Below are 13,348 nucleotides of genomic sequence, written 5' to 3' on the forward strand. Positions count from 1 at the left end.
GCTCAGCTGTTTGATGTGCTGTCCTTTCTTTCCAATGATTGCTCCCACCGCCTGTGCTGGGATGTAAACATGGACCGTCTCCTGTTCTGGAGCCTGAAAAAAAAAAACAAAGCCAAGAAAATCCCATTAAATAAATAGCAACAGTCTTTTAAAAAGAAAAAAGAAAGACAACTATAATCAGCTGATCTCTCAGGTAATTTTACCCCAAAGCAGCCGTAGGGGGTGCCACCAACTGCATTTCCAGGTGGTGGTGGGGGCATATTGGAGGAAGAAGGGAAAAGGCCCAGAGCACCCAGGTTAAGGCCAGGGATCAGATGTGTCTGTTGCTGCAGAGAAGGACAGCGTAGGTAAGAAACCGCAATGACAGTTACAATAGGTGGGCTGGTTCTAGTGTTGAACCAACACAAAGAAAAAAAGCACATCTCTCGTACTTGTGCTGTACTACTGACATTATTTGAATACGATTCAAACAGCCTCGCCATCATATTGCTAAGTTCACAGAGTTCAAAGTCCGTCGCTGTGCTCCCCTCCAGTTTTCTGTGCGCGTGCACTCACATTCATCGCTGCGATGTCGTTCTCGTAAGCCTCTCTGACCTTCTTCATGATCTCCACCTCAGCCTGACAGCAGGCTTCGATGGAGCCTTTAACTGTGATGGTTCTCTCTGGATTATACAGCGTCAGGTCCTGGAGACTGCACACAGAGACGGCACACGGCGAGGTGTTACTCACTGATGTGGCTCAACTAGAAATTTTATCCGCTCATGGGTGAGCTGCAGTGAGGCGTCTTTCTGTGCTTTAAATCAATAAATTATTCACCTCAGCTAATACACAACCACAAGTTAGTGTGTGTCTTACGGGGAAATGGTGATCTTGGTATCCGTGTCCTGCTCAATTTTCTTCAGGTTGCGTCCCTCTTTCCCAATCAGCCGCCCAACAAAGTTGTTGTGAGCCATGATCTTCAGAGGGACCTCATCAGCACTGCAAGTGGAACCCACTGTTATTTTCATGCTTGCTGCTATAGACAACTCATCAGCTCCAGGATCAGTTTTACTGCATTAGGTTGTTACCGCGCTACGATAACTTACGTCTTAGTGTCTTTGGCCTCCTGGTGCATGATGTCCAGGATCATGCGACAGGCAGCTGAGCAGCCCTCAGGGGTAGAGTGAATGCTGATGGGCTTCTCAGCAGCACCCGCATTCTCCTTGCGGTGGACGTCAATCCTGCAGCAACAGAAAGAAATGCACACATGGAATTGTGTACGTCAATTCTGACACAGGGAAAAAGCTCAAAAGCAGAGTTTTAAAATATTTTAAAAAAGCATTTTTTTAACAAGAACCAGAGTGTCTAGCCTGATGGATAAACTTAAGTGAAATATACTCTGTCTTAACATTTATGTATGCTGTATTACCACCTTGTTGACTTGCCTTCCACCTTCTATTGTGTTCTTTTGAAGGTGATTGTTGTATACTGCTCAATTATAAAATCAATAAAAATATATTGAAAAAAAAAAAAAAAGATAATCATCATATATTGACATAAGCAGTTTATGGGAACGCTGTATTTTACAAATGAGAAAGCTAAATAAAAGAGTACGCTGACAGAGCTCACGGCCTCTTTATCAGGTAAACTATGCTCTGTTAAAGGGGCTGTTCCATCATGTCGCAAGGAAAAAGTTTCCAAGTATGATTACACTCACTGAGATCAGAAGGGGAGGGGGATGAGTCAGGTTTACAGTGTAATCAGCTGGGAGTCAAAAGAATGGAAAGGAGGAAATACAGAGAGCTAAAAAAGTGGAGGAGGAGGAAATGTGGAAACAGCCTGAGGTACAGACAACAAATCAGGATACTAGCACTAGCATCATACTAGTATGCATCATAGAAAGATTACATAAAACGCTGCACTACAAATAACATTTTTAGTCTAAGACTCTTAAATAAAGGATCAACAGCAGTAGCAGAAGGGTTTAAAAGTCTCCTGTAACAACAAGCAGTGCTGCAGTCTGATGCGTTAAGAAGCCAGCAGAGGCCCTCACCTTATGCCAGCCCTTCATGGGCCACTTCCTTCTCTTGAGCAGGAAGCCTCCCTGCTTCTCAGGCTCCTGCATGCTGGCAGGAACCCCCCTGAGTCCTTCCACAATCTCCCAGTTATCCTGCAGGACGACAGGGCAACGAAGCATGAGACAGACAGTGAATGACTGTGTTGTGTGTATACATTTCACTATCACAGCAGAAACACTATGGCTGCAGTTATTGTTCCGCCTGACGAATGTGGCACGCATTTGTAGGAACAATTAAAATTTGGTCACAGTGAACAACCATGAATAAGTGAATCACTTTCAACTGTTTGACAGTGAGACAATGGACACACAGAAACACATTAATAATTTCTCACGTTTTATAGCCTGATGGGCACCACAGTGCGTGATGTTATTAGAATTTAACAAATTAAACATCACACAATAGTAACACATACAGATGTTACACACACCTGGCTGCCGTCATGTTTAGAGGAGCCGCTGCTGTCACTGTGAGTGGGTGACGTTGATGTCATCTTTTTGCGCCTCGACTAATCCTCCACCTACCGCTGTCTTGTATCTCTGGAAACCGTGGCAACAGAGATCACAGATGAGCAGCCAGGAGCATCACGCTGACCTTTGAAGGCCACTGCAACATCCAGCACTGCAGAGAACGGAGAAGGTAGGTTTAAAAAAAACAACATGTGAGAGCAACACAGGTTTATTTTAAACACAACAGCAGCACGCAGCATCCATAATCAGGACGAGATAAAAACAGAAGAATCACTGACTCACTGTGCGTCTGTCTGCCTCTGAAATTCCTAAAGTCCAAAGTAGATGTGTTTAAAGGAAGCTAGCCATAAATATCCAAATACAGTCATTTCCATGAGCTCAATATGAATGAATTCACATGGAATCAGACACAATGAGCTTTACACATACAAAGTCAAATACAGGGAGTGCAGAATTATTAGGCAAGTTGTATTTTTGAGGAATAATTTTATTATTGAACAACAACCATGTTCTCAATGAACCCAAAAAACTCATTAATATCAAAGCTGAATGTTTTTGGAAGTAGTTTTTAGTTTGTTTTTAGTTTTAGCTATTTTAGGGGGATATCTGTGTGTGCAGGTGACTATTACTGTGCATAATTATTAGGCAACTTAACAAAAAACAAATATATACCCATTTCAATTATTTATTTTTACCAGTGACAACCAATATAACATCTCCACATTCACAAATATACATTTCTGACATTCAAAAACAAAACAAAAACAAATCAGCGACCAATATAGCCACCTTTCTTTGCAAGGACACTCAAAAGCCTGCCATCCATGGATTCTGTCAGTGTTTTGATCTGTTCACCATCAACATTGCGTGCAGCAGCAACCACAGCCTCCCAGACACTGTTCAGAGAGGTGTACTGTTTTCCCTCCTTGTAAATCTCACATTTGATGATGGACCACAGGTTCTCAATGGGGTTCAGATCAGGTGAACAAGGGGCCATGTCATTAGTTTTTCTTCTTTTATACCCTTTCTTGCCAGCCACGCTGTGGAGTACTTGGACGCGTGTGATGGAGCATTGTCCTGCATGAAAATCATGTTTTTCTTGAAGGATGCAGACTTCTTCCTGTACCACTGCTTGAAGAAGGTGTCTTCCAGAAACTGGCAGTAGGACTGGGAGTTGAGCTTGACTCCATCCTCAACCCGAAAAGGCCCCACAAGCTCATCTTTGATGATACCAGCCCAAACCAGTACTCCACCTCCACCTTGCTGGCGTCTGAGTCGGACTGGAGCTCTCTGCCCTTTACCAATCCAGCCACGGGCCCATCCATCTGGCCCATCAAGACTCACTCTCATTTCATCAGTCCATAAAACCTTAGAAAAACCAGTCTTGAGATATTTCTTGGCCCAGTCTTGACGTTTCAGCTTGTGTGTCTTGTTCAGTGGTGGTCGTCTTTCAGCCTTTCTTACCTTGGCCATGTCTCTGAGTATTGCACACCTTGTGCTTTTGGGCACTCCAGTGATGTTGCAGCTCTGAAATATGGCCAAACTGGTGGCAAGTGGCATCTTGGCAGCTGCACGCTTGACTTTTCTCAGTTCATGGGCAGTTATTTTGCGCCTTGGTTTTTCCACACGCTTCTTGCGACCCTGTTGACTATTTTGAATGAAACGCTTGATTGTTCGATGATCACGCTTCAGAAGCTTTGCAATTTTGAGACTGCTGCATCCCTCTGCAAGATATCTCACTATTTTTGACTTTTCTGAGCCTGTCAAGTCCTTCTTTTGACCCATTTTGCCAAAGGAAAGGACGTTGCCTAATAATTATGCACACCTGATATAGGGTGTTGATGTCATTAGACCACACCCCTTCTCATTACAGAGATGCACATCACCTAATATGCTTAATTGGTAGTAGGCTTTCGAGCCTATACAGCTTGGAGTAAGACAACATGCATGAAGAGGATGATGTGGACAAAATACTCATGTGCCTAATAATTCTGCACTCCCTGTATAAATGAGTCAAAGTAGAACACAAGTGTTATAACCAAAGCCCACTGTTCAAGAAGTGTGTAAAATGAGCAGATAATCATGAGAACAGAGGTACATCGCTTTCCATGTTCTCCTCTTAAACACTGTTAATGTCAAACTGGTTTTCCATTAAAAAAAGATAAGATGAGCCCATAATGATAAGGATAGCAATCCATGGAACATATGAATAGTTCAGGCAGGTGTTTCAAAGTCACGCGTATCACATAGTGTTATGATTTCAATACTGACCAGCAGTGTTGGGGTCATTACTCAATAAAAGTCACACATTACATCTTAAAAGTAATGCAGTACATTAGGCCTGCACAATAAATCGAAAATTTATTGTCATCGCGATATCAGCCTGTGCGATGGGCCCATCGCAAAAGACGGCGTAAACGGCGATAATTGGATACCTTGAAATATTTACACACATGCTTTAAAGAATTTACCAATCAAAGAAACCCCTTTACACATTTGACCAGTCAAATAGAGCCCTTCACGGCATTAACCAATCAAATGGATTAGAGGCCCGCCTCCTACGCAGGTTGGGAGCGAACAACGCTGCAGCAACAAGTCAGAGTTGTAATGGCTGAGAGCGAGACGCATGACGAGAACGCTACTGACTATGAATTTAAAAAAATTTAAAAAATAAATAAATAATTAGTACCTCGCTTATTTGGAGGTACTTTGGATTTGATAAAGACGACGTTCTCCAAACACAGGTACTCTGCAAAACTTGCCGAACACTCGTGGCAACTACCAGAGGAAACATGACTAATCTCCACCATCATCTTCAACACAACCACAGAGAACTGTTTGAAGAGTTCCAGAAAGACGGGGCTAGCTAATGTTGCTAATGTTAAGACAAAGAGCACAGCAGTCCAACAGCCGACTCTGTATCCGAGTTTTTCAAGTGGAACTCCTTATGAGAATACGTCGAAGCAGTACAAAGAAATAACAGAGGCCATTACACATTTTTTGACAAAGACATGATGCCTATAAATACAGTTAGCAGAGAGGGCTTCACCAGTCTGATACAGAAAGTGGACCAGAGATACCACACCCCCTCACGAAACTACTTTTCCCATGTCGCCATTCCACAAATGTACGAAACATGCCGCAAGACCGTCATGTTTGAACTGAGCCAAACTGAAAACTACGCAAGCACTACAGTAAAGTTTCCTCTCCAGTTTCGACTTGCATCATAAATACTTGGTGAGTGAACAACTGAATGAACAACTGCATTGAGATAATTTTCAGTATAATTTAAGTTATGTTAAAGTGCACTTTGTTGTTACATTGCTAATACAGCAGCTTTCTTTAAATAAAACTGTTGCAGTAAAACGGAAACTATGTATTTTGTTTTTTGTTTTTTTTTGTTATTTATTTTATCGCAAGTCATATCGTTATCGCGATATTGATCACAGTTATCGCGCATCGCAGGTTTTCCTAATATCGTGCAGCCCTACAGCACATTATCTAATTGCTCATCACAGAGGAATTATTTTCTTATTAGTCTGTAAAAATGCCCTGAAACACACCAGCACCTGTAAACAATATAACCCTATAGGCTACAGTCTCACACGCCAACACAAACTCTAACCTATCCTAAGGTGGACACACATATGAGCTCTCTTTTAGTTTTGAACAAAAGTCAACAGCACAAAGATAAAAGCTGAAGCAGTGTTAGCAGTACAATGCAGTCGTTTTTGTCATGGACGCAGTTTCCACTTTACCATCAGCCTCTCGTCCTTTTGTGCAGTAAAAATAAAAGTAATGTCCACGTCTCCACTCCTCAACAGCTTTACCACAGTACCGCTCCACTGTTTTCCTCCTCCCGCATACAAACTGAAATCAGCTGCTTGTAGCACAAGTGCACAGGAAGAAAAACAAGATTGTTTGATTGATGTTTTTTTTTTCTATCCGCCTGGACAACTGAAGAACTGACACAAGTAATAGCATAATTGTAACTGTAATGTAATTAATGTGTTACATTACTGCGTTACTGAAAATGTAATGTGATTACAGTACCCCCAAACACTGTTGGCCAACAGGTCTAAGTATCCTGTATAGTGTATGACATCAGTTTCAGCCAAACATTTGTTTAAACTGCTCTAAACCCTAAATTTTAGGAGGTTTTTCTCTTGGTTCTGTATGATGTCACTGAGAGTGGATATCCTTAATAAACTCATTTGTGGCACACAGCAGTAGCTCTGAGCACAGAAGCCTGACATACCCATTGTTTCCAAGGCGTACCCATGTGAAGTTGGCTTCAAGGGAAGGTAAGAGTATAAATAAATGTGTCAATGACACAAAGCTACTCCCTCATCTGCCTTCACTCGCTTGTGAACTTCAGTGACATCCCATTCTTAATCTACAGGGTTTAATATTATGTCACCTCATCCTTTGCAGCTATAACAGCTTCAGCTCTTCTGGGAAGGCTTTCCAAGGTGTTGGAGCATTTATGGGTATTTCAGAGTATTCTTCCAGAAGCGCATTTATGATGTTGGACGAGAAGGCCTGGCTCGCAGTTTCATTCCAAAGGTGTTCTATCAGGTCGAGGTCAATCAAGTCCAGGCCAGGCAAGTTCTTCCACAAGAAACTCGCTCATCCATATCTTTCTGGACCTTGCACTAAAAGTTGGCTGTGGAATATTTAGTAGTGAGGAAATTTCGCAAGTGGCATCCTATCACGGTACCACGCTGGAATGAGCTCCTGAGAGCGACCCGCTCTTTCACAAATATTTGTAGAAGCAGTCTGCGTGCCTCGGTGCTTGATTTTATACACCCGTGGGAAAGGACATGATTGGAAGACCTGAATTCAAGGATTTGGACTGGTGACTGAATATTTTTCACAGCTACTATGTCTCCAATCTAGTAATTGTAAAACAAAATAAATAAAAAGGAGACCTAGTTTTGCATGACAGGTTTAAGGAGTTTTTCCTGATGCCTTAAATGTACACACCAACGCTCCATGTGATGCAACATTCATTCGTCTCCTCACCTCAAATGGCATGCTCCAACCTTGCTGTGCTTGTATCTGTGCGTTAATGGCACTCCCTTTTTGCACAGCCCTCTCTTTCTGTGGAAGTACACTGTGCATGTGAGAGGAAAGGGAATGCCTCTGAGGTTTGCGTGTGACCGAATGTATGCAAATGGGTGTAATTGTTTGGATTTGCTGCTAGCTGCAAACTGAGAAAGCTCTGGTGGTTTATGAGCGTGTGTGTAGTCTGTGGTTCCCCTTGCTTGCAGTCAGTCCCATGCTCAGGACGTGAGTCATCAACAGGAAAGAATGCGCACCGCACCGCGCTTCGATACCCCCGGCACACCAAAACACAAGGCTAGCGACAGTAAACACACGGCTAAAAGCAGAATGAAGCACATGGACGGCCCACTTACTTCACAGCTACTGCACAGGCTAAAGGGTCAGACAACATATCTGAGCAGCCCTCAGATTATAAACTCAGGGAGCTCAGTTTAGCTCATCAAGCTGTTCTGTTTGCAATTTTCAGGCTGCGACATGTCTGGCATCTTGAGCTGCATTAGAAGCTTCACAGAAATATGTTATGAATTTACTGCACAGCTCAACAGCATCCCACAGCGATGTAAATACACCTGTATGTAGTGTAAACAACAAAAGATTAATGCAATCATACAACATTGCATTTACATATAATGTAGGAGCTCAGGGCCTCAACAGTAAGTTTACAACATCTGAGGCTCACTGAAAAGCTACATGCAAAATATGTGGCGATTATGAATGAAGAAGTATCAAGTACCACTTGAACAAACATGGTTAACATTGCCTCCCTCCCATTCCTGTCATTTTGTTTTCCTTTCATATATGTCAGCAGAAACTCACATTTCTCAGAGCAAAACCACAGCATTTGCTGTGCATTAGTTTATCAGCTACGGAGGCCTTTCTGGCTTCTATGAGACGAGTCCCTGAACACCCCACCGGGTGCTCTACTTAGCTCAGCTGACTGATTACCGTAGGACTGTATCTCACCAAGGCCTCTGCACTGTAAGACTAGAAGTGCTGGGGTTTTACCTTCAGTCTTATGTAATGTGAGTCAATCATTAATGGCCCAACACCTTGTAAGTGATCTCACAAGATGGAAACAGGTCATTCTCATGGTAAGGGCCAACGCTGCTGAGTCACAAGGGCTTAATGGGGGAATAAAAGGTTTAAAGGAGATGTAAAAGTGACTCTTTTTTTTCCCTGTGGGTAAGAATGTCATTTTGTGAAGAGATGAAACAAACGCAAATGGAAAATGTGTTTAGACTCTAGACACTGAGCAGCGCAAGAGCTGCTTGGGCTAACAACAATAAATGAATATAACTCTGATATGTTCTTCGTTTGTCATATTGTGGATTTTCTGCACACTGCACTTCAGTAAAAAGTACCTACAAGGCCCAGAATGACAACAGTTTATCCCCTAAACTTCAAGACTGGACTTTAAAGCAGCTTTTAGTTGAGCACACACACAGATTCAACAGACAAAAGTCAGACGTGTAAATACAAGAACGGATTATTCTTCTTGTAGCCATTTTCACAGACTTTACCTAAAAGATAGATGCAGTCAAGGTCAAGTTACCCACTGATTAGTGAAGTCTTATTATGAAACCTGCAGAGGGCACTGAGGGAGAGGACTTATCATCCTTTTTATACTCTAATGGGGGACAGACATTACAGAAGGTGAATGGTGCATTCAATACAACCTGAAACTAATGACTGAGACCATAAACTGAGTAAGAACGTGCTTACAAAGATCACAGTTTAAAGGCCTGATTGCAACTTAAAGAGTTATCATTTATTCTGTCTTTCTTGACTTCAAATAGGCTAAAAAATATTTTTTTAAACCGCAAACATTTTGTAACACTGCAGCACTCTTCCTCTCACATACCGCTGTGTTGCTTTCAATTTGTATTGTGTGTTTAATGTGTTCATATTTTTCCCCATTGCATACTTTCAAATTCCTTTCCTTGGCAACTCTGCTGCCAGTACACTTTGAATTTAGCAAATGACCATGACCTGGTAATTGAATTCAGATAATGGGAAGATCCTGTGGGTATGTTGAACTTTCCAGTGCATGGCTCAGGAGAGCTGAGGGTCATATACACTTTTACAGAATAATACTTCTTTCTGAAACCAGAAGAATCGCCTCCTAATGGACATTAAATAAAATCCAAGTTTAAGACATCTCCATCGGCTTGATTTTTCAGACCCGAAAGCTACGTTCATCTTTGATATGCAGCCTATGCTTTTCCCATTCAAGACTCACCAGATGCCCACAAGATTACAACGCTTGTGTTCATTCAAAGTATTCCTGAAGAATTCCAAGTATGCTTTTACAGCCATAATATGAAGACCACAGGAATGTCCTCTCTTTTAATTTGAACATGACTACAGGCAGCACAGTGATTGCTCACTGGTTTCAGGCTGAAGCCTGAGAAATTGTAAGGCTGGAGTTTCCAGTTCTGGCATGGCAAACACACAGACCATGATTTACCAGCCAATCCATCTGCTTTCAACCACAAATTCTTGCAACAACAGGACTGCAAAAAACCCAACAGTCCTCATCATTTTCATATCTGCTCTCCATTTTTACCTGACTGACTAACAAAGCAATGACGAATTACTGGTCAGAATCACTGGGTTGAAGCAGTGCATGATCCTGTTATTACCAAACAGAAAGATTTTCACTTTTTGCAGGTTTCATCTAGCCATTTCAGACATCAATACCCCAAATTTTGTGACAAAAATAAACCCATGTGTGACAGCACACGGTGTGATCAGATGGTGGCAGCAGCACAGTTTATCTGACCTTTGACATCAAGTGTGCATGACTGATAGCACTGAAAGAAATACAGTGCCCATTTTCTTTGTGCCGTTAGAGAAAAAACAAAAAACACATGTGGGTATGAGCGAGTGATCAAAGATACACATAGCAGCTCCAATATGTCACTCAGCAGTCACTGATTATTTCTCATGTGCAGCTAAACAGCATGCACTTAGATTCCTGACCAGTGTATTTATAAAGGCTACATCACAAAAGATGTCTCTCTGTCTGCTTCCTGCTGAGACAAGAGACACTTTGTGTTGCTGCTTCAATCACTGGTTGCTATGGATACAAAAAAAAAAAGAGGCAAAGCCAAGAATAAAGTTTGTTGATTCTTTATGAAAAATCTGAGGGACATAAAACACCAAACTATTTATAGAACATGTGGTGTTAAAAGCAGAAAAAGATTTCACACTAGTCTCTGTGCTGACCAGCTGGCTGGCATGGAAGTAAGACATAAGATCCTTTAACTTCATATAACCACAGGTGGGCTATTCTCAGACCAACCACTTGGTGTGTTAGTCTAACAAGAGTCTTCTGTATTTACCAGCTTTAAAGTGGGTGTTGCAGAAAGGAGAAAGTGACACAGAGATAACTCAGCGAGTCACGTAGGCCTGGCTAGATGTTTGCACCCAAAATGTTGCAGCAGGGACAAAAAAAACTAACATTTTAGCTGGACAGGAATCAGCTGATTGACAGACTTAAAACCGACTCCCTTAGAGCAATAATCCTCTGGCCTGAGATCCTGTGCCAGGAGAGCAGACTGGAACAGAATCACTTGTAGTGGGAAATTAATATCTTGCACAAGGGCACTTCACCAAGGCAGACGCATGCCAACAAATGGGTTTGAAAACAGATTGCCGCATTTATGGACACTCTCTTGCTGCTAATACTCTGCCTAGGGCCTGAGGAATTACTATTTTTATGCATTAACCAGCCGGCTATTTCTGAGATTAACAGATTAGATCTCTAAATGCCAGAAACATCCCAAATTCCCCAACGAACAGGGTGCCATTTTTAAATGCTGTGTTTTGCCCAACTAACCTTAAGTTAGAAAAGCTGGCATTTGTGCTAATAAACTGGTTTGAAAACATTCATGAATCTGATAAATTATGAACTTTTCAAATAAGTCATCTGCCCAGCAGTTTTGCCAAACAGCCACTGAAAGTAAATCATTTAGAGGTTTTTCTGTTCACTCTCTAAATGTGGGTCGATATCGATGCTTAAAATAACAATAACCAATGATCACATATCGGTACTGGCTGATATATTAGCCTTGTTGACAGATATTTTTTTATTTTATCAGCAAGATAAAATTACATGTACCATTACCATTAATCTATTATGTTACAACAACAATCAAAATATGTAGTTCCCTCTTCCTCTCACCCCCAACCCATCACAGCAGGCTGTCCCTCCCTAAACCTGGTTCTGCTGGAGGATTATTCCTGTTAAAGGGGAGTTTTTCCAACGCTGTCACCAAGTGCTTGCTCATAGGGGGTTGTCTGATTGTTGGGGTTTGTTTCTAATGTTGTAGGGTCTTTAACTTACAATATAAAGCATAAAGTATTATTTAAAAAAACTGAATCAACCATTTTTATCAATTTCAGTATTTCAGCTCTTCATCGTGCTACCATTGAATATTCAGCAAGCACAAAATTCATGTGAAAAAACAGATCAACATAAAAAACATCAGAACAAACCTGATGTTAGACATGTTAACAAAAACCTTCAGGGCTGTGGTTGTGTTTACATTAGCTTGAATGTTGCTCTGGCACTGTGTACCCACAGCCAAACTGTGAATGGCTCAGCCATCGTCACTCGTGCTTAAAATCATCTTGTCTGGGCTAGATGGTGCATGGTCTAGTTGTTTTACAGTAAAAACGAAAGAGGGTCATGAATTATGGTGAGTAAACAACAATTATTTTCATTATTAAATAATTGCCAGGTTATTTGGCCAGGTTATTTTTAATATGAAAAAGAGGTTTATGGCGGGTTTGGGGGGGTGTTGTTTTTTGTTTTTTTGAAAAGTATGTGTAATATCCAGTGTTGGTTCAATTAAAGTTATCAAATAAATAAAAGATTTTATTAAACCATAGATTAAATCTCAGCTTCACTACAATGTAAATATCGGATATAATCAAGCTGAATAAAGTAAATGAATAAATACATATTTTGATGACACTGATGTCAGAGAAGCAGCCAGTGCGGATTGGTTACACGAAGCATGCATTCATGAGGACAGGACTCCATGGGAAATGGGAACCACAGGTGTCCCGTCTAAGTGCACCAAAAGGCAATGCTCGGCTCCTGCTGCCAGCACAGCAACACAAAGTTGTCAGGGTAAACAAAAATTACCAAGATATCCCATGCGCTCGAAACACCCCCCGCCCCTATAAAAATACCCGCTATAAGTCGATCCTTACACGTCTATTAAGAACCTGATGTCTGGAGGTGCCCATTAATAATTCTATCGAAAGCGATACTTTTAACGTGAGCACCGAAACACTCACAGCCGCCACGAGAACGCTGCCCAGCGCTTAATGCCAGCGGAAGCTAAACAACTATAGAAAAAAACACGAATAAATTCACTCGAGAGAAGGCGAAAATAATAATAATAATTCAAAAAGACATGCTTACGTTTCCGTGGGGAAAGCTAGTGCATCTTCTCCCGGTAGTAGCGAGCAGCCAGCAGCCTCGTTTTACTGCCAGAGTGTCGCGGGTGAGGAGGGGCCGCTGAGGGAGGGAAGGAGTGACTGACGTCCATCTCAGCCAATCGCAATCGAGGATAAAATCGGGGCGGGGTTGACATACTCCAGGTTGACGTACACATACGCCTCAAACACCGACTGAAGAGTCAAGGTGAGAGTTAAACATTGGGGTCTACGTGTTGTATGTTATCATTTTATTTTAGTTCAGTTAAGCTTTATTTACACAGCGCCAAATCACAACAACTG

General features: G+C 41.7%; 1 protein-coding gene across 2 annotated transcripts in view; it reads right to left on the bottom strand.

Annotated features, from left to right (window-relative positions):
* LOC102291237 (oxysterol-binding protein-related protein 3) overlaps positions 1-13,132 on the bottom strand; it is a 25,595-nt gene extending 12,463 nt beyond the window's left edge. For both annotated transcript variants that reach the window (XM_042223617.1, XM_005928658.3), the window contains exons 1-3: positions 13,032-13,132; positions 2,488-2,678; positions 2,033-2,149 (exon numbers count right to left, since the gene is read on the bottom strand). In XM_042223617.1, the coding sequence (XP_042079551.1) occupies positions 2,033-2,149; positions 2,488-2,550 (180 nt within the window). In that variant the 5' untranslated portion in view covers positions 2,551-2,678; positions 13,032-13,132. The remainder of the gene's footprint in view (positions 1-2,032; positions 2,150-2,487; positions 2,679-13,031) is intronic.
* Between the last annotated feature and the right edge of the window lie 216 nt (positions 13,133-13,348).

The sequence above is a fragment of the Haplochromis burtoni genome, unplaced genomic scaffold (genome assembly GCF_018398535.1).
Source record: "Haplochromis burtoni strain Fernald_Lab_line unplaced genomic scaffold, NCSU_Asbu1 Contig_116, whole genome shotgun sequence".
In the NCBI taxonomy this organism is placed as follows: domain Eukaryota; kingdom Metazoa; phylum Chordata; class Actinopteri; order Cichliformes; family Cichlidae; genus Haplochromis; species Haplochromis burtoni.